General features: G+C 41.4%; 1 protein-coding gene across 3 annotated transcripts; it reads right to left on the reverse strand.

The window, feature by feature from the left end:
- Window positions 1-1332: 1332 nt before the first annotated feature.
- On the reverse strand, window positions 1333-21016 carry nacad (NAC alpha domain containing). 3 transcript variants are annotated; one of them, XM_041248155.1, is made up of 9 exons: window positions 20625-21016; window positions 6008-11785; window positions 5223-5498; window positions 4740-4828; window positions 4038-4121; window positions 2798-2944; window positions 2375-2509; window positions 2011-2133; window positions 1333-1480 (listed from the first exon to the last, which is right to left on the reverse strand). In XM_041248155.1, exons 1-9 carry the CDS (start codon window positions 20713-20715, stop codon window positions 1466-1468), a joined length of 6738 nt encoding a protein of 2245 aa, XP_041104089.1. In that variant the 5' UTR covers window positions 20716-21016; the 3' UTR covers window positions 1333-1465. The 3 variants fall into 3 exon arrangements, with proteins under 3 accessions (XP_041104089.1, XP_041104090.1, XP_041104088.1); XM_041248156.1 differs by having other exon boundaries at window positions 2378-2509; window positions 4740-4831; XM_041248154.1 differs by having other exon boundaries at window positions 4740-4831.
- Between the last annotated feature and the right edge of the window lie 3075 nt (window positions 21017-24091).

Here is a 24091-nt window from a genome sequence, read left to right on the forward strand (position 1 = left end):
GAATTATTAATTTTGAGAAATAAAATGAACCTGTTAAATCTTACAGATTCAATCTCAGAGATAATATGTACACTGCAAAAATCCCAACACTAAACAAATAATATCCATAGCGTAATTCAGATTTTAACAAATCAAAATTGTATTTATTTATTTAATTTTTTGCTAATTATATTAATAAGTATTAAAATATAGTAAAACCTGTCTAATCCAACCCATCTACAAGCCAGCACTCAATATAATTCTGCATGAGTACCGGGTACTGACCAAATCCCTATTGAAATGAATGGTGTGATACCTTCCTCAATCCAGAACTATATATTCTGGAATCTGGCGTGAATTTTAAGTCTCTTTTGCCTAAAATCAAAATCAGTATAAATTTGGCACATGGTGATGTGATTTTTCTTTTCTGAGTTTAAAACATAAAGAAAAGCAAGGTGTTATGCATATTGTCACATGTCCCGCTGGGGCCATTCTGAGAGTTCTAAACATTCTAAACAACCACACAACATGTTATCTCTTGAAAAAAAAAAAGCTTGTTTACGGAAATCTACACAAAAAGAGCTCAATTAAGCAAAGCATATATATAAAAATAATATGCCTACTAAAGCAAAATGAGTAAACTCTGAATGCCAGCAAAAGTGCTTGAATCCCAAATGCAGGTACAGACATTCTATGGCAATGGTTTAAACACAATCATGCTAATAACAGGTCACATTTGTTGAAGCAATGTTGTTTTTAAAGGTTGCTGTGGCATTATTGTGTTAATTATATTGTGAATTTACAACGTTTTTTTTAAAAAGCGTTCAGATTTGTAATTTTACCTTTTAGGTACAGTATTAGATTTTTTTACAGTGTAATCCGAAGCATCAGAAGATTGGACAGGTTTTACTGTAGTAAAAAGAACATACAGTCCATTGCACAGAACAGCCAGTCTGTTTTCTGCTGCCACTGAATGAAAACATAGCCAGTTAGTGTAGTGTTGAAATGTTGATTTCATGCACATGAAATAAAAAAATAAAAAAACTCAGCAATACAATAGGACACTACTTGCCTGCTAGTAAAAGAAACAGCCACAAAGCAGCCAGTTCTTAGTCCTCTTTTTGCATTTCTCATGCATTTCACCAGACCTTAAATATAACTAAACTTCATACACACCAAAAGCATATTTAGCTTAGCCTAGAACAAAGAAGAATTAGGGAGACTTGACTAAAAAGAGTTGACAAAGTTAATCCTAACCAATGCTTTAAGCAGCACAGCAACCTATGACAGAGATGAGGAGACACTTTGACATGATGCAGTAGTGTATAATAAACTCTAAACTGCTGAGCCAGGTTGGTTATAACAGAACATTTTATTGAGCGGGATTGGGGGTGCAAGGTAGCAGCAATACAGTTGGCTCTATAGTGTATATGAGCTGAGGGTCACCGTGCAGGGACAAAAATAGCCTCCTCACCCTCCAGAAAGCCTACATGGTCAGCTCCTGAAAAGAAGGGAGGAGAGGGAGTGTTAGAGGGAACAAGGGATATAGAGAACCAAGACTGTTTTCATAACAAGACTTCCAATAGTTGTGTTGTGCAGTGGACCAGCTTTGTTTACAGGTATTTTTTTCACTTTGATTTAGGAAAATACCATTTCTGTTGCTACAGCACTATAAGGTCATTTCTTGTGTCACAGGGCATATATGAAGGTCCTATTATGTTAAATCTTTGGCAATTACAACAAATAACACATTTCTTAAAAAAATAAAAATAAAAAATGACAAGCTCATAGAACACTATGGGCCAGATTAGTCTTAAATTGTTAATCACCTTTGCAATTTGTGTTTGGAGTAAATAACTTTAAGAATCTAGCCCAATAGATTATTGTTCAGCTCCATTAGTCCATCATTTTGTAAATTGATTAATAATAGCTTGACCAGTGAAAATAAGATGTTTGAAACTCAGTTTAAATTTAACACCTTTGCAAAATAAAAAATCCACACAAAATAAATATTTGGTTATCAAGTCGTACCATAATGGCATTGACGATATCGTTTTTGTTGTGTCTCAACGCTCTGACTGCCTTTGCCCGGGAGACATTAGCCTGAGCCATCACCAACTCAATATCACGAACCTCCAAACCCGTCTCGTCAACCTGAGAGATAGAAACAGAGGGAGAGAAGGAGGGAGAGATAAGAGGAGTGGGACACCGAGAGAAAGGGGTGAGGGGAGAGGGAGGAGGGATGGAGGGAAGGGAGGGAGGAGAGAGAGCGAGAGAGAGGGTGAGGGAGAGAAAGGGGGAGAAGGAGAGAGAAGCAGAGAGATTCCAATTAGAACATTGTTCTCACACAGAGCTGAGAATCCCTACTTCAGTGGTTCAGGTGATCTTTGGTTACCTCCTCCTCCTCCTCCTCGCTCTCCTCCTTGATGGTCAGAGTGGGCGTGGTCTCAGTGATTAGGGGCGAGTGCTCCATTGGGACCTTAAACTTCTCAGCAGCTGCCTTGTGCACCTGTTGAGATAGGTCCTCGATCTGCAGAGACACAACACAACACACTAAGAGAGACAAAATACACACACATACAAATACCCAGTCACACTGAGACATTCAAACATAAAGTCACACCCAAACACACACATAGTCACACCCACACACACCATGTATGCAGTCACACAAAGACATGCATTTACATGTACATACACACAGCTACAACCAAGAACACATAGATAAACACACAGGCACATGTATACACATACACACACAGTAACACAGGCACAATCAGACACCCACAAGCAGCTGTGAGCAATCAGGGCCCCTCACCTTGGCCTCTCCGAAGACAATGTAGATGTCAGAGGCAGGGCTTTTGAAGACATCGGGCTTGCTGATGACGAACAGGATGTTTTTGGATTTGCGAATGGTGATGCGGGTCACACCATGAACCTGCCGCAGGCCCAGCTTGGACATGGCCTGAGGAATGAACAAGAGGAGATTTAAAACACCGCCTTGAAACCAGCAGTCTGCCACAGCTGTCCTGACATTGCTACCCACTCCTCTGTGCTCACTAGCACAACTGTCCTGACACTGCTACCCACTCCTCTGTGCTTACTTGCACAGCTGTCCTGACATTGCTACGCACTCCTCTGTGCTCACTAGCACAGCTGTCCTGACACTGCTACCCACTCCTCTGTGCTCACTAGCACAGCTGTCCTGACACTGCTACCCAGTCCTCTGTGCTCACTTGCACAGCTGTCCTGACACTGCTACCCACTCCTCTGTGCTCACTTGCACAGCTGTCCTGACATTGCTACCCACGCCTATGTGCTCACTGGCACAGCTGTCCTGACATTGCTGCCCACTCCTCTGTGCTCACTGGCACAGCTGTCCTGACACTGCTACTCACTCCTCTGTGCTCACTCCTAGGATCTTTGCTCAGATCACTGTTTTTGATAAAGGGCTGCTATACATAAATACATCGGTATTCATTCAGTCATTCAATTCATACAATCAATATTTTGACAAACACACAGTCAGCAGTTTGAATATATGCACAAACTTCCCCACTTCAGCATCAATTATAAGACTGTAATTTATTCACAGACTTTGCATTATGATACAACACTCTTTGTCTGTATATTTGTCTCTTTAAGCATTTACACCGGTATTCACATCTTCCACGTTCTGTATCTCTACTAATGCCTTGAATAACAATCCTATCTAGAGTATAGCAATCTATTGTGCCACACATGACTGTCACCAGTGTCATTGTCACTCATCATTATCAAGAACTGAATTCACCAAATTGAAATTAATAAAAGAAAACAATGTGCCATAAGCATTCCCTATAAAAACTGTATCATTGTAATTTTGCATTTGCTTTTCCTCTGGTTATACTAAGCATTTACCTTGTTTTGCCATACTTTTTTAATATGATATACCATACCTCTATGGCCTTTACAGTGCTTATCTATGCTTTACCATGCTTTATTGCACTTTGCTATGCTTTTATTAGGGTATAAGCATTGTGCCAGATAGCTGGGTCTGGTGGTAGTCCATGCCTCACCTTGCGTGCCTTCTTCTCACTGCGACTCTGCTTGGCTTTATTGAAGGACTCGTCTCCTGTCCCCACGGATTGTGAGAGCTGGGACTGGAAGGAGAGACATGGGGCACATCAGGGACAGTCAGGAAACATGCACGCAAAGTCTGGCAACATTCTATAAGGGCATACACATGTGAATGCTTTTTCAGGCACCTTTTAAAAAAAAAAAAATATTGCCCTTTCTTACTTTGTGTATATAAAAATTATATTTGACCAGGCAGGCTATACACAACCCAGCCAGTCAGTGACTGTGTGCTGTCCATGGTGCTGCTAATTCAGTACAGTGTAACTCAGTACCATTAGTATGCAATGTTTCTGTCATTGCACTCTTCATGGTGCTGAACTATCTGAAAGCCATTACCTGATGGAATCATCATGCTGCATCATGTTGTCTGGTCTAGGTGCTTCAATATTGGAATAGTATTTATTTTAATAAGATGTAATAACAGTGGATGTTTCTATAGCAAGACATTAACATTTGATGCATTTGTCCAGACACTGAATCTGGATTAATAAAATCTTTTTAATATGATTTGATTGCTGTGGTTGGACTACATTTGATACATTTTAGCCTTGTGGTTAAACGTGATGGACCATGCCGTAAAGGAAACTGTCTGTAAGTGTAAAGACTATAACACAATGAGCATTTAGTGCCCCAGCACTCACCTGGGACTGTGTGGGGTGAGGAGCTTGTACCTCAGGTTCTTCTAGATCAGCCACAGATCCATCACTATCTGAATCATTGCAGGACCCTGCTGCTGGGTGAAAGAATCAATCCACCACATTTATATGGCATGCAGTCACAGTTCTCTCCTTAGATAACTCTTTCATTGTAGCTATTCTGTGCAAAGCCCATTTGCCTTATTCTCACATTCATTGTTTCGAAACCCTAGCTGGCTGTGTGTGTGCTTTTCAAAAATGTATTAAAAAGCTAAAGTTTATCTGCCAAAAGATAAGCAAAGCATCTCAGCAGTACTAAAAAAAACTTTCAGATGTAAAATTAGATAAAGTTTTTTTTTTAAATGCTTTTTTTTTTATGTTCTGACATTGACCAAGACATTCTTGTCAAGCTATTTTTAGTATTATTCAATGTGATCAATGAAATCTCCCCATTGTTCTATCCTGTAGACACATTGAGAGATGAGTCACCTTTGTGATTGAAGGTGACTTCACACTGGGCCTGTCTGACAGAGCCTCTGTGACTCTTGTGCTGCTCCACACTGGCAGGCAGTTTCTGCGGCAGGACATGGGGGCTGTCCCTGCAAGGGAATTGGAGGTCTGGCTCACTGGACGAGCTCGACTCAGTCTGGGTGGATCCCAGGCACTTCTCCATGCGGCACTCCAGAGATATCTTTGATTGGGTGAGGCCACGTGGCTCCTCTGTGCAATATTCTGTTTGGTCCAAGCTTTCCACCTTTGCGCTGGCTGAGAAGAAACAGTTTTACAGGATAGTAACGAGACTCAGATATCAGGTTCTGACATTGATGTAGTCAATCACAAGCCACAAACATTTTACTTCAGAATAAAAATCTAGGTTTAAATTGACAGTGAATTACATTTTGAGTGTGCTGTCTTCAAAAATAATGAATGCATTCATTATGATATGAAATAACATGCTTATATATGCATTTTGTCTTACCTATTGAGATTTAAATATTAAAGAGGAAGATGTTCATTTACACTGCTAAAAAAAAATCTTAAACAGAAAACTGTTTATATGATGCTGTTAGTTATTATTTTTTATTACCAGTCTATCAAAAAATTCCAAGGCTTTGCAAAAGCTAGAGATGTTTTTCTATTTTCATTTAAAATGTGGTCCACTCTAGAATGTGAAAATATTGACTTTATCCATGACTTTTGGATATCTTACATTGCATTAATATAAAAAACAAATTCATGTAAAAGCACTGTGAGCCAGACAGACAGACAAATACCTTTTGACTTGTTTTGTGAATTCATTGATTCCTGCAGATGATGCACCAGATCTTCAGCCAGGTGTGTCTCTTGGATGGGATCTAAAGAGGACTCCTCTGGTTCTGACCCTGAGTCTACGGATGGATGTGATTGGCTAGGCGAAGCCGTGTGGGAGGGACCAGTGTGGGGGAGTGCAGCGGAAGAGCACTGAGGTTCTTGTACTTGGATGCAGAGAGCTGCTGGGAAATGAGGAGGTGATGCTTTAGGCAATTCTTCCGATCCTTCATCAGCACCTTGGCTCTCCTCTATGCGGCTAACATTGTCCCAGATGCTGTGGATCTGGTGTGCAGAGCTGACGGTAACCTGCTTCTCTACTGTTGCAGTGGCATTACCTGCATTGCATGAACTCTGGATATCTTCCTCTAGATGAGGGATTTCTTGAACATCTCCTTCATCCGGATTACACTTTACTTCTCTGTTGCCATGTGCCTGTTTTTTAGAAATGTCAGCTCTGAAAAAGTTGTCAGGTTTATCATGTTGACCAAGCTCTGAAGTTTCCTCGTCTGGAGATTCTTCATTGTAAGATGTCTCTTCTAAGGTCTTTGGAATCTTTTCTACACCACCCTGCTGCTCAATAACATGTCCCCCATGAACTGGTCCAGCCTTGCCATGTCTCTCACTAGAGAAGTGGTCATACTGGTCTTCACTGGTTGACAACTGGCTAACTACTGAATGGTTTCCTCCTGCAGATTCAGATGATTCCCTGTCTAGAGCAATTATTCTATCTGTTGCTATTTCCTCTGACTCTTGTAGAACCATAGAGTCCTCTCGATCTGGATCGTTTTTCTCCAAATGAGTTTCTGATTCCAAAATACTGCTTGAAGTGCTGGAAATGGTGTCCATGGAATCGCTTTGATGACCTGGTTCTTCCTCACTATGACATTTAATTGCTTCACTTGTGTTTCCATTATCCTCTTTCTTGAGGGAAGCATCACTCTTTCCTTGCTCTGTATTAGGATCCTCTTCAAAGCAAGTTTCACAGTCTGCTTTCTTGAACACAGTGTTATCCTTTGATTGTTCATAATCTTTGTAAGAAGCTTCACTCTTTCCTTGTTCAATATCTTCATTCTCAAGGGGAGAATCACTTTGAGTTTGTTCATAGTCTTGTTTCTCATTGGGAGTGTCACTCTTAGGTTTTTCATTATTGGCTTTCTCCAGTTGAGCAACTCTCTTTGCCTGGTCTTTTTCCTGCTCCTCATAACCAGAGTCACTCTTTGCTTGTTTATTGTCCTCCGTCTCAAGGTAAGTTTCACTTTTTCCATTTTCTGGATCTTGTTTCGCTAAGGGATTTTCATTCTTTGGTTTCTCTTTTTCCTCTATTTCAAAGGCAGAACCACTCTTTGTTTTTTTAGTATCTTCTCTCTCCTGATTAGAGTCTCCTTTTGCTGGTCCGCAATCTTGTTTGTCAAGAGGAGTTTCTCTCTTTGGTTTTTCTGTATCCTTTCTCACAAAATCAGAACTGCACTTTGTTTGTTTAATGTCTTGTTCCAGAAGGAGGGCAACACTGTTTACTTGTTTAGTATCCTTTTTCTCAAAGCCAGAGTCACTCTTTTGCTTTTCAGGTACTTTAGGTTGGGAATAATCAACCCTGCTGCTTTCCCCTGTGCCTCTGATTTCCAAAACTGGGGTTTTTACAGCAGATTCATCAGTTATATTATCACATGGGTTTTGCCTGGGTTTGAAGGAGCCAAAAGAACCCCCAACCAAAATGAAAGATGCTTCTGATTTATTGTATCTAATGGATTCTTCATTGTTTAGTTCAAGAACTGTTGGCTCATCTTTACTGCCATAAGCTTCTGTTGGTGCCTCAGTTAGGTCAGGTTGATCAACCACATCTTCCTTAAGGGAGCTTCTTCCAGCTGATTGCTTGGCAGCTGGTATTTGCTCTTGACATGCATCTGTTGTGATGTTATGTCCAGTTTCTTGTGCGTCGGAAAGGTCTAACTCAAAACAACTTTGCCTTGGAGGAGATTCAAAAGAATCAGTTTTGTTTTCTTCCAGTTCTTGGGCTGTTTCTAAAGTCTGTGATAGCTCTGTTTCAGGACTCATTTCACCATCCCTGTCTGCAACTTCAAGAGATTCTGGTACCACATCAAGAACCTTCAACACAGATTCCTCCTGGCTAACTGGTGGCTGGTTCTCCTGCCCTGAAGTGGGAGAGGCTTGGTCTTCAATTTCTTTGTTTTCATCCCTTGAAAGAATATTGAATCTTGTGCTTTCAGGACCAACTGAAGCTTTGCTCGGTGCACAGCTGTGTTCTGAAATGACATATTTGCATTTCTCCTCTTCAGCCGTGTTAACTTCTATCTCTTGGAGTGCCACTTGAGTGCCCTGAACATGGTCTTCTTCATCCTCTAGAAAATGGGAGCTTCCATCTTCCCCTCCCCCTGCTTCAGATATCTCCTCGATAGATTTCCAGTTAGACAGAACGGACTGCATGACACCTGTTTCAGAATCTGAGTTATCAGGTACCAACTCTTCTTCATGAATTTCATTATAATCAACACTATGGTCAATGTTTCCCTCCTGGGTGGCAGCATCAATGGAACCAAAGTTTTCAGACTCTATAGGCTCTGTATGTGTCTGGTGGGTCATCTCACATGTCAGAAAGCTTTCTGTCTCGAACTCACAACTCTGTTCAGGGGGGAGTGGGATAGCAGACTCCCATGATCCCAGAGAAGCACCCTTTCCTGAGAGATTGGTTTCAGAATTTTCTTTTTTTGGTGAAATTGCTAACATGCTATAGGCAGCATAGGAGACATAGTGGTGGTCCAAACTTGTTTCATCAGCACAAGGCTGATTTTCGGCCAGGTTGTCCTGGTTCAAAGAAGCTTCTGGGGTCAGGTTATCGGATGATATGACAGTCAGGTTATCAGTGATATTTGAAGGGATTTCTGACACTGCAGTGACAGGTATGTTGCTTGGTCTCTGATCATCTTTGTTGTGTGATAACAGAGGTACTCCTTTATTAAGGTCATTTGTAGCAGTTTCATCCAGGCTTATTTTTGGTTCAGTGACCTCTGTGTTGTTGGCATTTTGCTGATCAGGATTTTTGACTTCTACAGTGCTTACATTCTCAATGGCTATTTCTTCGCAGCAGGCTGCATTTTCATTTTCTAACACCTGGCATTGTGTTCCAGAAACAGAGGGCACCCTGCCTTCTTCTAGAGCTTGGGCCAACTCTTCTGCAGGCAACTTCATTTCACTGTGCTCTGCTAAAATGGATTGATGCATTTCAACCTGAAAAGAGTTTTTGGTCACTTGGATGCAAGCTGCATCTGTTAACCTCTCCGAAGCATCAGCGCTGGAGACTTCTGCACATTTTTCTCCAGTCTCCATCTCCAAAGATGATGCTTGTGCTTCTTCCTCCCTGTCGTCTGTGTCATCTTCTTGATCTTCATTGTTCTTGATAGGCTCCACTGTCGCAGAATCAGGCTCTATCTCCTGGCCTGTTTCTTCTATTTTCTTGAGAGATAAGGCATCATCAGAGACCAAACTAGGAGCTGTGCAGGTCTCTTTCTGTTCATCTCCAGTGTCCGATAAGCCAGTGGAGATCTCCATCTCACTCTCGCTCTCACTTCCACCCGTCGAGTTTAAGGACTCCGCTTTGGGTTCCTTTGAATCTGCAGGGTCGTTGGGGCCGGGGAAATTTTCTGCCATCACTGCATGCCTCTCAGTGCTGTACAGCCTCTCATCCTCTTCCTCATTGTAGGATGCAGAATCTGATGATTCCTCTGTGTCATCCTGGTACACAAAGGACTCATCCACACCCTCATTGATGGAGGTCTCAGACAGTGAGTTCATGAATGATGCTGATGTGTCCTCCTCATTGATGTCATCATTGCATTTCTTCTCATCTTCCCCTTCATCCTCCCCCTCATCTACATCACCCTCTTCTTCTCCTGCAGCATAAGCATCCATGTCATTCCCTGGCTCTCCTGACGTGGGGAACAGTGTGATTTCCATGGAATCTACCTGAAAGACCAAGTTGGCATTGAAGGGCAGCAATGAGGCAGGGATCATATAATCACTTCCAATGATCTCCTCTACACAGGAGCCAGGGAATTCTGAGGCAGAGGACAAAGTCTCTCCACAGGGGCTGTTGTTTTCTGTGTCAGAAATCTCAGAGGAGCAGGTGGCTGGGGTCAAGCTTCCGGCATCAATGGTGGATAATTGGTGGCTGAAGGGGCAAGGTGAGGACAACTCTGGAGAAATGTCTTCTTCTATACTAAGAGGTGCATTAAGGGCAGCGAAATGCTCAGCAACACAAGTCTCCAAGTCCAAGTCTTGATCTTCATCTGCAGTGAGTTCCTCTGGCTCCAGTTCCTCTGGAGGCTCTAGAGAACCTTCTGATTCATCTTCAGAGGAACTCTTGCTGCTACTGCTCCTCTGGGGAGAATCTCTGTCTCTTTCTGTCACCCAGCTAGGATGGCAGATTTCCCTTTTTATTTTGTCCACCTCTTGGCCACTTTTGTGGATGGCCACAACTTCCTTTGTGAAGTCAGTGTTCTCCACCAGCTGTGGCTCACCGGGTTTTAAGTTACCAGGGGAATCCTTGTCCATGTTGGGTCTCTCTTCATCACCAATCTCCGAGAGAGATTCAACGTAACAAGTGGGAGCTTCCTGCAGCTCTCCCTCAGCAATGAGGTTTGGAGAGCTGGAAGGGGAGGTGGAGTTGCAAGATGAAGTCCGGCTGCTGCCCTCGGCTGTGATGTAGGATCCGGAGGGGGAGGTGGGTGGAGAGCAGAGACCCTCACTTTCAGAGAGGTCTGGGATCTCTTCTGCAGGGGAGCTGGGGGTGGGGGAACAGTAGCTGTTGTTCTTAAGGTGCGAGGAGTAGACCACCTTGATGGGGGTGGACGGGGCGGTGAAGAAGAGGTCAGACTCTAGGCTTTGGGTTACACCCACCCGCTGTGGTTCAGCTTCCTGGGACCCGCTTGTGCAGCAAGGTTCTGAAAACAATAAGGAAGGCACTTCACCCTGAGTTTGTGGTGATTCTGATTGGACAGTCTCCCCTTCACCCTCTGGAAGGGAAGCAGTAATGCCCAAGCTATCTGTCTCTGCAGAGTCTGGGGCTTTAGATTCCTGAACCAGGCCAGGCAACACCTGCGGGATCTCCTTTACCAGTCCCCTCCCATGTTCTGGGAGACCTTTCTCTGAAACACAGTGGCCTGTGTCAAGCTGTGTGTCTTCTTCCTCTTCCTCTTTCTTTTGGCCCTCACCTGACTCATTGCTTATTGTTGTGGCCCCCAGAGAGTACTCATCAGCTGCAGACCCTTTGTCTTCAGTCGTTTTTGCTTTTTCTCCCAAGCCACCAGTCAGGCCATCCGCTTGTGCTTCTATGTTTCTCAGCAGGGCTTCCTGTCCCATCACCACCCTGGCATCTATAGTCTCTGGTTCCTTGTAGTCGCTTTCCACCTCTGTGCCAATGAGCACTATGATGCGCTCCATCTTGACCGGCTGGTACCCACGCTTGCAGGGTCCTCTTGTGTACTTGTTCACCGAGCATGCTGCTCCAGGGCTGGGCTTCACATCAGTGCCACAGTCGTTGCTTGCTCCTTCTGGCTGGGGTCGGTCCCCTGACCTACTTTTCTGTCTCTTGGGGAGCCTTGGACCAAAGGGGGAGGTACATTCAGGGCTGTCTGACGGGGAGAGCTGGGGAGGGGTGAGAGGTGAGGGGATTGAAGCACAATCGCTGGGGGTTGAAGCAGAGGAAACAGAGGTGTGGCAGGACTTGTCTACAAGGATAGAAACAGAAAAGTAACAGTGATTGACAAAAAGAAATACAAGAAAGAAATAGGCTATAAAATAAAACAGTAATTGTCCCACTGCCAACTACTGGATCATACTGCCTCCAGTCTCTAAGTTTTAACTACTAAATCACACTTTCCCTGTCCCAGTCCATCAGCTCTAATTACAAGGCATTACTCTGAATCTGAATCACAGATATTGTTTTGTTTCCATCATTGTTTTCACAATGAGGAGAATTACATAACAGAAAAAAAAACAGAAAGAAAAACAACCATCTGTGCTGGCATCCAGAACCCACTTCTCCCTCTCTCCCTTACTGCCTCACGTCTCTCCTTCCTGCTGCGTCATTATCCAATCTGTGCAATAATGTCAAATAAATGTCAGCCCATTACATATTCAAGGACTTGAGACTAGGACAGAACATCACAGGGAACAGGCAAAAAGAAACAAACTATTTTTTTTGTATTATTATTGTGATTATTATTATCTTGTTGGAGTTCGTTATAAAATGTTAGTAGATACTGAGAGGTTTTGGAAGACATCTTAAATCACAGCACAGGAAGGTCAAGAGATTTAGTGTCCTCTCTAACTCATGAGAGCACCAGAGCCAATGCAATGCTCCCTTTGGAATTTTAATAATAAATAATAATAATAATAATAATAATAATAATAATAATAATAATAATAATAATAATGTGTTAGAGTAAAATAACTACTTTAATAAACTATACCAGTTGGCTGGTCAAAGTACCATGCAATAATTCAATCTGGAGGTTAGTCTGCAGTCCTCAATCTGTTGTTTCACCTCCTCGCCTCTCGCTCTCAGTTTAGGAGTCCTTAAGGGGTTACTGCACCAAATTATTTTCAATGAACGATTTGATTCTGTCATTGGCAGCAAATAACATTGGCCTTCAGCAATCAGTCAGAAAAACTTCACAAAATCTAAAAAACAGAGTCTGTTATAACCTACATAAGACCTCATCAACAGACGGTGGAAGTAATATCTATATGCACCACAGTGAAAATAACTACTTCTCCCCCAGTGGAAAAATATAAAACCTAAAGAAAAGATCCAAAACTAAAAATACAACAGACATAAAATGCTTGTTCCATAACTTCATTGATGTGGGTCAGGTATTATTGCTTAATTATTGGTTGCTCCACAGTGGTTCATACAAACCACTGTGCAGAAGGTACCCAGGCCACAGGCATGACATTACGACATTGAGCAGTGCTGTGTTTCACCGCACAAACCCATACGTTATTCAGCCTGACAAAATCATGAAGCAAATCCTTAAAATTGTTTTGTTAAATGAATTTTACAGTACATCGTAGAACAAATAGTATCAGTGTTTCGTAACGTGTTGTGCTCAGCAGCTTTACAAACTAAAAATAGCAGCAAAATCTTAATGATATCTTTATTAAATGAACACTTAGAAAACAGAACTCAGCAATATATGTATCGCTGTTCTGCTTTCTACTGTCTAAATGATTGTATGGTAAACTTGTATTGGGTTTCCACAGTAGACTGTACAACCCAGAAAATCAATTTGAATTACATCTAAAAGTGGGAAGGGAGTGAAATGAAGATAATGATGCACCTTCACGACGGGTGATTAGAGATTAAATAGTCATTAAATATTTATAATATGGATTCATAAAGAATACATTGCAACTGATGAGTTTGACGAATGGTTGTTACTGCTTCTGTATAATTAACTAATGTAGACACAAAGGATTTTTCATATATTCCTTGCCGCATAAAGAGCTATTATTTGCATTTCATTTTTACAATTTATTCAGATTCATTAAATATGCTGCCGAGGGTTTACTCCAAGCAAAATAATAATCCTCAGGTTTTTTTTTTTTATAAATTAATACAAAAATTTAAAAAAGAAGAAAAACACAAAGTGGCTGATTTTCCGAGCTTTTTCAAAAGTAAAAAAAAAAAAAAAAAAATTTTTTTTTTTTTTTTTAAAAAAAGGTTAAAAAATAAGAAATAAACAAGCAAAGTAAAAGGCTGTGGAAATCACCCCCGGTGTCAAAAGGGAGACGCATAGAACAAGAAAGATGTGTAAGAAAAGAGGTATGTTTTTGATGATAAGCAAGATCAAATGTATACACATTTTGCAGATTCAGCAAGTAAGGAACTTATCTTTGTTGGTATTTTGCATACAATTAAAAAAAACAAATACTACTCAAAAATACTTCTGTATACTCTCAGCTTTGTAATATCGACAGACGATTCCTGTGTTATTGTTACACCACAGTGCATGGCAGGCACCAGGCCTGTAAAGCACAACCCTTTGTAATCCCTTGATTTGTTTACAATGTTTAGGCATCAGAAAACAGTTTATATTGAGATTTGTCACCATCTTTACACCAAAGTTCAATTTGCTCCAGTTTTACTTTACCACACAAGCCTTGAAAATGACAAGGAGATTCTCTTTAAAGTGGTCAATAACACGTCTCTAATGCTCAATAGCAGAATTTTGGCTCAGAACATCTAAGGCTCAAAGCAGGCCTTGCCAGATGGTAAAGTGCTCTTTCTTTGGGTCATATTCCTTAAGCAAATCGTAAGGCTAATTTAAGTATTAAAGAGTTTTGTAACATGGGGGGTATTTACATCTCTCTGGTAGAGTTAGACCAGTTAAATAGACAACACATTCTCTGTTCTTAACAAAATGAACTGTGGTATGGAGTACAGAAAGAGTATTCAAGCATAGGCAGGCTTGGTAAACTGACAGAGGCATGGTGAAGTGCAGAGAGGATCTCTTTAAATGCATATTTCAGTAATGCAAAAAGCATGGTAAACTGCACATGTCCCTTGCAAAATGCAATCAGACTAGCAAACACCCCCTGTGAAATGTTGAGGTTTTGTTTTCATGAATATTTATGGAAAATCCATCAGCATTTCTCAGGGGACAGAATCAGTGGTAACCGGCTGGAGATGGAAGCTGGCAGGCAGGCCTTAAACAAACAGGGATCCACCATAAGCAAGCAAGTCCCACTCCATCCTCCAGTGCAGCACAGTACACACAGCATCATATTTATAAACCCTTTACTATAATGATCAGTTTATACCCTTTTTTGTCAAACAAAAAACTGCTAATGCAACAGAGCAAGCAATAACCAAGTAAGGTGGCTAACTTAGTTCTTAAGTAATCCTCTTGAGTTATTTATTTAAAATCAATATTTTGTTTTCTTTATGGAAAAAACTGGTGTGAATAATAATTTGTCATGAAAGGGGTTAAGGAGAAACTGCAAAACTTATTTTGAGGAGAAGAAAAACAGTATATTGCAGCCTGCCACCCCATTGGAAGTACAGATTAGAGGCCTCAATACATCTGCTAGTACTACTATACTGTTATGTCTGTGCATTTGCTACATTAACTTTGACAATGCTTCAATGCTTCTGTGACTTGTCATGCCAAGAAAGACCATTTGAATTTGTATTTTAATTGACACATACAGTGGTACAGTGAACAAGCCCACAGAAACACCATGGGGGTGGGGGCGAGGCTAAACAGAGAGAGCTGCAGAATACATTGCCTCCTGCAGCCACTACAGAGAAAACACTGAGGAGATGCACTGGTTTGTGGAGTGTTCTTATTTCTACAGATCACTTTTCTGTATTTGAGATTTATCAGGGCGTGTCTACACAGGCACTGATATAGACCGTACACCCATTTTACCCATACACAGTGTCCATATTCTCGAAAATCACAGCATTTTCAAAATACATGTATTATAGATATGAGGTGGGAAGGGTGGGTTTGAGGAGAAAGCGGAGAGAAGAGTGAGGAGAGGGGTGAGAGAGCAGAGAGAGGAAAGATGAAAGAGGAGAGAGGAAAAAGAAGAACAATAGGATAGAGGCAAGACAAGGAGATGATAGAGGAAAGAAGAGATAGGAGAGTAGCTCAGGGCTCACAGCTTTTAAAGGGATCTGGGAACCTACCAGCTCACATGAGAAAGTAGAGAGGGGGGAGGGAGGGAGCAGTGTACCAAGAACAGTTAGTGGTGGGGGGGTAGGGGCTGGGGACACAGAATAGAGAGCAGAAAGTGAGAGAAGAAGGGAGGGGGAAGATTTAGAAGACAATTAAAACAGCAGAGGAGGGAGAGGGTTAGTGAGTGGGGGAGTATAGGGGAAGGGAAGAAGAGAGCAAGAATGGAGAGGCAGTGAGGGGGTGTCAAGGAGTATGGGGGAGCAGGGGAGAGAGCAGGTGAGAAAGACAGCAATAGGAGGTGATAGAGTCTAAGAGGAAATGGAAAAGAGGAAGAGAGAGAGTGACCAGGCGAGTGACCTAGAAAAAGAGGAGAGAAAGAGAGAGACAGAGAGAGAGGAGAAAATGAGGGATGCATGTCTAACTTTATTAACTTTCTGTTAATGTTGCAGTGTGGAAGGTGATGCAGAAGAATTCAACGCAGCTCAGGCCTTCTAGCTTGTTAAAGTATTTAGGGATGGAATACAAATTGTGCTTTACACATCACTAATGGAATTTTTTCATTTGAAATAATGTTGCATGTGTTAGGCAGAATTTCATTGTTCCCTTGGTTATTTCCTTGGAGTGGGGGATGGGTAGCTTTAACCGTAGTTGGGGTACGAGGGACCAGTGTTGGAGCTGCCCTCAGCATGACGACAGCAGCTGCCATTAAGCATGCCCCATCGCATCACAGAAGACATTGCTTAACAATTAGTAGTGGGTGCGTGCAATACAAAATGCAACTGCAGAACAAAAACAACACAGCAACAGGAACACAGTATATTGATGTGTCATCATTCCTGCTTCACAATTCTGCATACAGTAACTACCAGCCCCGTCAAGCATCGCTGTCACACACACAGCTGCCAACGAGCCTCAGCTTTGGGGTGGGAGGATAGCTAGGACTGAGAGCGAATGAGAGTGCAGGGTCAGCAATGTGCCCACCTGTCTACCAGGGAACATGCTGAGAAAATCTAACTGCGATTCATGTCCAGTTACTTCCATGCTAACGGAAACTTGTGTTCAAGTTCCAGTTTTAATTTAAAACAATCATCTGACACCTTTGGAAAGTTGTATTGAATGCTCTCTAGGTCTTATATGTTTGTTTTGGCGTTAACAAATATGGTAAAAAACTCAGTAATTGTTTGAATGTTGCCAAAAAACAGTGAAATAACACAGACGCTGTATTTGTTAATTGGATGCCTGAATGCTTCTTTCTTCTACTGTTTTCCTTTCTGAGTGCATGACGCTGTTGGCAGTCTTTGCTGCTGTTAAGACTGGCCTGTGAAAGGGTCCATTATGTTATTCACCCAAGCCGAGATGTACTCAGCGTGCACAGTGCTGCAGCCTGTCAGTGTTGCTGTATAAATGTGACTCTTGCCTGGACCAGCTGTTTCAAGTCAAGTCTATACAAGATGGATACTACCTCGACACCACAATATGGGTTCTTATGCAGTGTCTACAGCCACTTACATGGACAATCCATTTTCTATAGAAATAAGCAAACAAACATACTGTACCATAATACTCCAAATATAACATGCACCGTTTAAAAGGTGTGAGAAACATTTCTGCGTTCTATATAAAGCATGTGTGCTACATGCGTGCAGTATTCTTGGGTTTACTATTCCATTAGTAAAAAAAACGAAATCAGTGTATAGCCAATAAACACTGGAAAAACACTGGAAATGGTTACTCAATTCACATTGCCTTCGCCCCTTTCCCCATAAAAAAAAAAATTAATAAAATATCTTTAAAAAAAAAACTTTTCCCAGTGCAGTTGAGCAATGTCACTCCTTCCTGACTTGTAAAACACATTGATTATTTCTGAATACTTAAACCGACCCCAACTACTGAGTGGCAGCAAATTCCTACATTTCTATTGGAGGATTGCAACACGCTTGCGAGATTTAAAATGAGACACTCTTGCTCACAAGATTTAAAGATATATTACAGTACATAGTATTTACATGCTGGTGGAATTTAAAACAGAATTGCAAATTGTGGTGAAATGTAAAAAAATGGCAAACACAAAAACCCCAGAAGAATCTGCCCAACTATAAGGATTTTTTTGTGGAAGACAGCAACGGAAAAAAGGTACAACTTAAGCGTGCAAGTACTGTGGAGTTACTACTGTATATACTGTGATGGAAAGAAACAAAAGTAACCGAAAACAATAATTTCATTCAGCATATAAAAAGTGAAACAATTTACATAAAACTTGAAAATTGCTAAAAATAAGCACCGAAATTACATTAATCATGTTTTCATAACAATTATAATTCAAAGTGGAGTGTTTAACACAACACTGGTTTAAATGTCTAAACCTGCACATTTCAAATGTCTGTGACAGGAAAGTTTGTTTTTATTGCAGCAATTACATAATATGTGAAGCCATAGCAGAGAAAGCTGTTTTCTTGCTTCAGGCACCACACAGAAACTCTCACTCTCCTCCCTTGTTTGAGGAGTTAATTTTCAATTGCCATTCAAACAATCGACTGCTGAACTCTGCAGGCTTGGCTGGGAGGCTGGTAGTGCAGACCACCTCTCCCTATGTCTTACAAACACAGCTCTGCTTTGCTAATTATAACCATGTGCTGGAATGACTTCTGAAGGGTCTTCTTTATAACTAAGATCATTATGGATGGTTTCACATACCTGTACAACACAATCTTGCACTCTGTAGATTCACATACGCAATCAATCATTTAGCCGGCTGCATGCACTGAAAATGCAAATCTGTCAGTATCTGTAAAGTGTTTGGTTGCGTATGCACGCAGCATTTACATGTAACTATATAGGTCAGCGAATGACATAGATGAGCAAGCAAGCATGTAAATGGGTGACAGCTAAAATACAAAAAGACAGAAGAACAAATGCATCAGAGAACAGAAGTTTACTAAATTACAGAGGCTTTCTTTATAGCATGCTTTGTGTTTCAGAATCGTGGAAAACTCTAAAGCCTGGTTCATACTTCTATCGTAGATGAATGCAATATGTAAGGCACAGCTTCACTATTTGCTGTACAAAGGACACATCGTGTTACAGCCCTGTTGATTGCATTAAGTGTGTGACGTGTTACAACTGGAACTCCAGTGGTTCTGAATGTTCTAGGCTAGGGGACCCAACACATACAGTAATTTACATTGCAATGAGGAATGAACTCACAATATGATGGGATGTTTCAATAATACTCAATACTCAAAGCATCACAGATAGAAGAGAGATCTGAACCAGCAACAACAACAAAGATATGTGCCCTCTGCACCACTGCACTGGCTGACTCAGCTTTGTGCCCAGTAGGCAATAATATGCTCCTTGCATGTTTTTGTTTTCCAATGTCTCGTGAAGCAAGCTGATAACAGAAACATTACCACCCTTCCAATAGGGCTTTAACTTCCTGTTTCATGGGAAGGATGAGGCTGAAGTTCAGACAGGTTAATGAACGGTAGGGGTGAATAACTTTGCTATAGTTTTTTTTTTTTTTTTTTTTTTTTTTTAAATAACCAAGTTAATCTATCAGCAACATGAATGAATTGTGATGCCATTGGTGGGGGTGTAAGAGATTGCTGCTAATGATAAGATGAGATTGTCTGGTGGTTAATACAGCTAAGGGGCTGGGAGGCAGTGTGGTCTACTGCTTAGAGCTGAGAGAATGGGAGGCAGGGTGGCCTAGAGGTTCAAATTGAGGCTTTATAAATGTTTGACTTTTTAAAACTCTGCGTTCTGTCACTAGTGCAACATTTGGTCCCTAAGGGGCATGTCAGGCTATTACTGAATATATTTTTTTCTTTTGAAATAAATCACTGTAAGTAACTGGTTTTACTGGCTTGTGTCACTGAGGAGATTTAACTACAGCACATGAGCTGGTTGGTAATATCTGCACCATGGCAGCTTACTTCACACTAGAAATATCTTGAACCAGGAACTTCAGACTCCCAATGTGGATCATCATATAGGAGGTAGCATGACACTGTACATACATACCATACAATATATTAATATAGAAGGACCATTAAGATTCACGATGTACTACTGAGAAACGGGCTTGTAACCAGGAGATCCCTGGTTCAAATCCCAGCTCAGCCCTGACTCATTGTGTGACCCTGAGCAAGTCACTTAAACTCCTTGTGATTTGTCTTTTGGGTGAGGCATTGTTGAAAGTGACTCTGCAGCTGATGCATAGTTCACACACCCTTGTTTCGTATCTTGTAAAACGCTTTGTGATGGAACTATGAAAGGCGCCATATAAAAATAAAGATTATTATTGTTTTTTTCCATGATTTGAAGTGTGAGGGGATTAGACCTGGACCTCTCCCCATGTAGTCTTCACAATGTCATTTTTAAGAACAATCAAATATTTACATGTAACATACTATCCTGGCCTAGCCATGATAGATCAGAGGCATGACTTACAATGACCATTTGGACTTCAGCACCAGTAAACACGAACCCCTTCCCTAGCCACCACCACCACAACCAGATTGCATTAAGTACTGGTTCTCTTCCGGAGATCTCTTCGACACTTTACCCTTCTCAACCTCCCAAAAGATAAAAAAATAATAGCAGAACAATGATACTCAGTATGTCAGAAGGTGACGCACATTAGTACAGTTCTGCAGTAAATGCTGTGTCATGCCCCCTGGAATTGTATTCATGCTTTCCATGCCCTCTTCCATTCCCCATCCCTTCCAAACTCCCGGAATGCCAGCCCAGACTCTCCCTTCCCCTGCCTCCCTCGGACCCTCTCTCCCTCACCCTGGTTCAAGGCACCTCTATGGCCTCTCAGCTTGATAGCCAGGCAGGCAGCAGGCAAGTCTCCACCCCGCTCTCCCCCACTCACCTGGTCCAGGGATACATCCTGTCTCAGCTTCCTCCTCCTGCTCTGATAGCCCTGGTGTGGGTGCCGTGCTCCGGGCTGCCTCACCTGGCATGGTTCACACCCCCCAAAAAAACCTGAAGTCAATGGATGAACAAAAAATAAAAAGAGCTCTATAAGAAATAGAGCCAGAACAGCAGCAGCACTGGAAACCGGTCCTCCTTCACTGCCTGCTTCCACACATTTACAATGCCCTGGCCAGGTCTCTGTGTCTGCCTTGCTCTAGCTACCGCTCAGTTGTTGCTGCGTTGCTGTCTGTGTATGGAATCTGAGATGGAGCTGCAGTATTTTTTCTAATTTCAGCACAGCTTAGCTCTCTCTCGCTCTCTCTCTCTCTCTCTCTCTCTCTCAGAGCATCTCCCACGCTGTGCAGGAGAGGCTGGAGGCTGGATCGTGATCTATGATGTCAGCAGATTTTTATCTGCTGGATGAAGCAGGGTGTGTGCTAAGCACTGCAGAGAGAGAGAGAGAGAGAGAGAGAGAGAGAGAGAGAGAGAGAGAGATGGAGAGATGTGATCAAAATAGAAAGCAAAACAAAACCTAGCTCCAGTGTCTTACATTTCCTGTCTACATTATACTGCAGAGGTCCTGCTGTGTCTCCCCTGCCTCTGGTTATCCAGCTCCATGAACCCTTCTCTCTCCTAGCAACCAGGAACCGACTGCCCTCTTAGGAATCAGACCAGCTGCTTGTAGTACTCTGCCTCAGAAGCTGCCTTGCTTGTAATTAGAGATTAATTTGCACCCCCATTCCCCAAGTTCATCACTCCCTGCCTCCCTGTACTTGAGTAGTGTCCATTTTTTTTTTTTTTTTTTTTTTTTTTTAACAAATAGGGGCATATATATATATATATATAGATATATATATATATATATATATATATATATATATATAATAGATATAGATATAAACTGTGATTTGAATCCTTTTGTGTAAAAAAAGAAATAAAACAATACATTGTGTGCAACAGCAATAATTTTAGGAGAAAAATACATTTCTGAAAAAGCTAACTTAGCCAGTTTATTTGCCTTCTGTGGTGGTAGCTATTCTCACCAGCCTGGGGGTGTTTTGTTTGCCCATCTGTCAATCAGCCCCTGAAAATTGTTCCCAATTCATTCTCCTGACGCAGCCTCACTCGTAATCTGCAACCTCTATGACCCAGACCCAAAGTGCTGTCCTTGCATGCACCACAGCTCTTTTCTCTAAATAGATTGGATTGTATAGTGTATGTAACTCATCCCTCTCTATCTACAGGGCAGGACAAGAGCATCTGGTTCCCTGATGGTCAGTCGTATACACTTCATAAGTGGTCCTCCCCGAATGACAAGAGTACTGAGCCTATTCATGATGGAGGAACTTAGTTGAACCCCACTGGCTGAGACATGTGTTAATCAAAATCAAACCCCACCCCTTTCTTCTGCTGTGCAAGATGATGAGTGAGGATTTCTGAATGATGTCTTCATTGAATCTCATTGTGTGAATTCCGGCAGCACTGTCCGAAATTTTACGCATGGGATTAAACATAATATTACCATTTTAAATGAGTCTCTTGGATCCCACGTAATCCCACTCAAGGCTAGGAGATGCATCATTTTACCATTTTCCCAATGGCAGAAGGTTCATAAGCTGCTCAATTTTATGTCCGTTCCCCATGTATTGGCAAATTTGCAAATTTAAAGTCCTTATATTTAGCATTAATTGCAGAATCTGTTTTTTCTCTATGATTTCGTTGCACCTCAGTATGAGAGAGTGTCAGCTCAATGACAAATCCAATCAGGGCAGGTCCTAATAAAGCGGCCAGGCACTGTATATGCAGCAATGTCTCAATCGCAGGAACCAGATTTGCAGTAATGAAGGAGCTGAATATTGAAGAGCTAGCACTTATCCCTCAGTCAGCACCTCTCAGTAGTTTTCCTAAATGGCCTGGACAGCATGGCTGTGTTACAGGAAATGGAGCTAATTAAATAATTCCAGTGAATCATACCTAATGTGTATTGTCATCACTTCATAGCTAGTCTCTATCATTTTCCTATGTGAAAGACAAGTACATTTTGGTAATCATGTATAACTTTTTTTTAATTGCAAATGAGTGAAGAAAACAAATATTGAACACTCCTTGCATCCTCTACTTCTGTGTTCATTTCATATTCCTGTCTACTTGACTTCCACCTGAAAATTACCCATTTCAGACACATCGGGTTACTGATAAAGAGGAGACAGAGTTCAGAGAAGAAGCAATGGTGATTGGGAGAATGAAGATCAATAGGCAACAGGATTCAAAGCCTTGGGCCTTCGATCCCTTTACCAGGTTTTAACATTTGGAGCATCACAGAACAGCAGGGTTCTGAATCAGGCACAAGCACTCTGAATTACAGGTCTGTGTATTAAAGGATTAGGGACTTTCTCTTTTAAAGCACAGGTTACACATCTGATTGTGTATTGATGTACAACAAAAACAGAGGTGCTTCAACAGCTAGTGCATTTGTCTCATTCTTGGTACAATCTTACAAGGTTTATTTTATGTTAAAATAGTCCATCATTGTTTTATTTTATTAAAGCAAACAAAGTTAACCACATGATTCATTGTATCGAATGCTGCTAAAGCAAACAGTATTTTAGCTTTAATATGGTTAAAACAGAGATTCCTGCATGCATTAAAAAAAATAAATTATGCAGTTTTGTTTTTAAATGTTTATGGCAAATCAAACCAAATTTATTTAATTGACACAAACTAGTTTCATCAGTGCAGTGTTTTCCCCTCAACAAAAGAGAATAGGTTTTCTAAACTGTGAAAACCATTAGTTCACTGTGTAAATGTGTCATGTGTACATTGTACAAAACTTTACTGGAAACATTTTAGCTATGAATAATATGCTGCAAACTTAGAGGAACTGCCGGAATAACTTCTGAATAAAATCTATGAACTGTATCTATTTGTTAATAATTTAATTCCTAAAAGACTGACGAGACAAAGACTTTCTTTAAACAAGACTTTTTACTTATTACCTACTGGTTCCCCCCACTCCTTGGAGCAGTGCCCAATAATAACACAGATTAGAGCTCAAGCCACAATCTCCTTAGTAACCAGTATTTTTATGAAGATGTCAGCCCCCCATCACATCAACCTGGAATTCCTGCCTAGTCAATCTCTATTGTCTTCTGCAGACCACGCCCGTCGCTGTGGGGCCATCACTCTCCTGCCTAAAGCACACTGCCTCTGAAGTCACTGTACCGGCTCAGGAGCTGCTCATGCTACCAGTTAAGCAGCTTTGAAGCAGGAGGGAGGTATTTTAAGCCAATGTCTACATAAAACAACCACAACAGCAAGGTGTGGCTTAACTTCTTGATGGCTGGAGCAGCACACGGCCACCTAAATTGGGATACACAGAATGCCAATTCGAGCATGCAGTTAAAAAAAAAAACAAAGCTACAA

This window comes from Polyodon spathula, chromosome 4 (genome assembly GCF_017654505.1).
Source record: "Polyodon spathula isolate WHYD16114869_AA chromosome 4, ASM1765450v1, whole genome shotgun sequence".
Taxonomy (NCBI): domain Eukaryota; kingdom Metazoa; phylum Chordata; class Actinopteri; order Acipenseriformes; family Polyodontidae; genus Polyodon; species Polyodon spathula.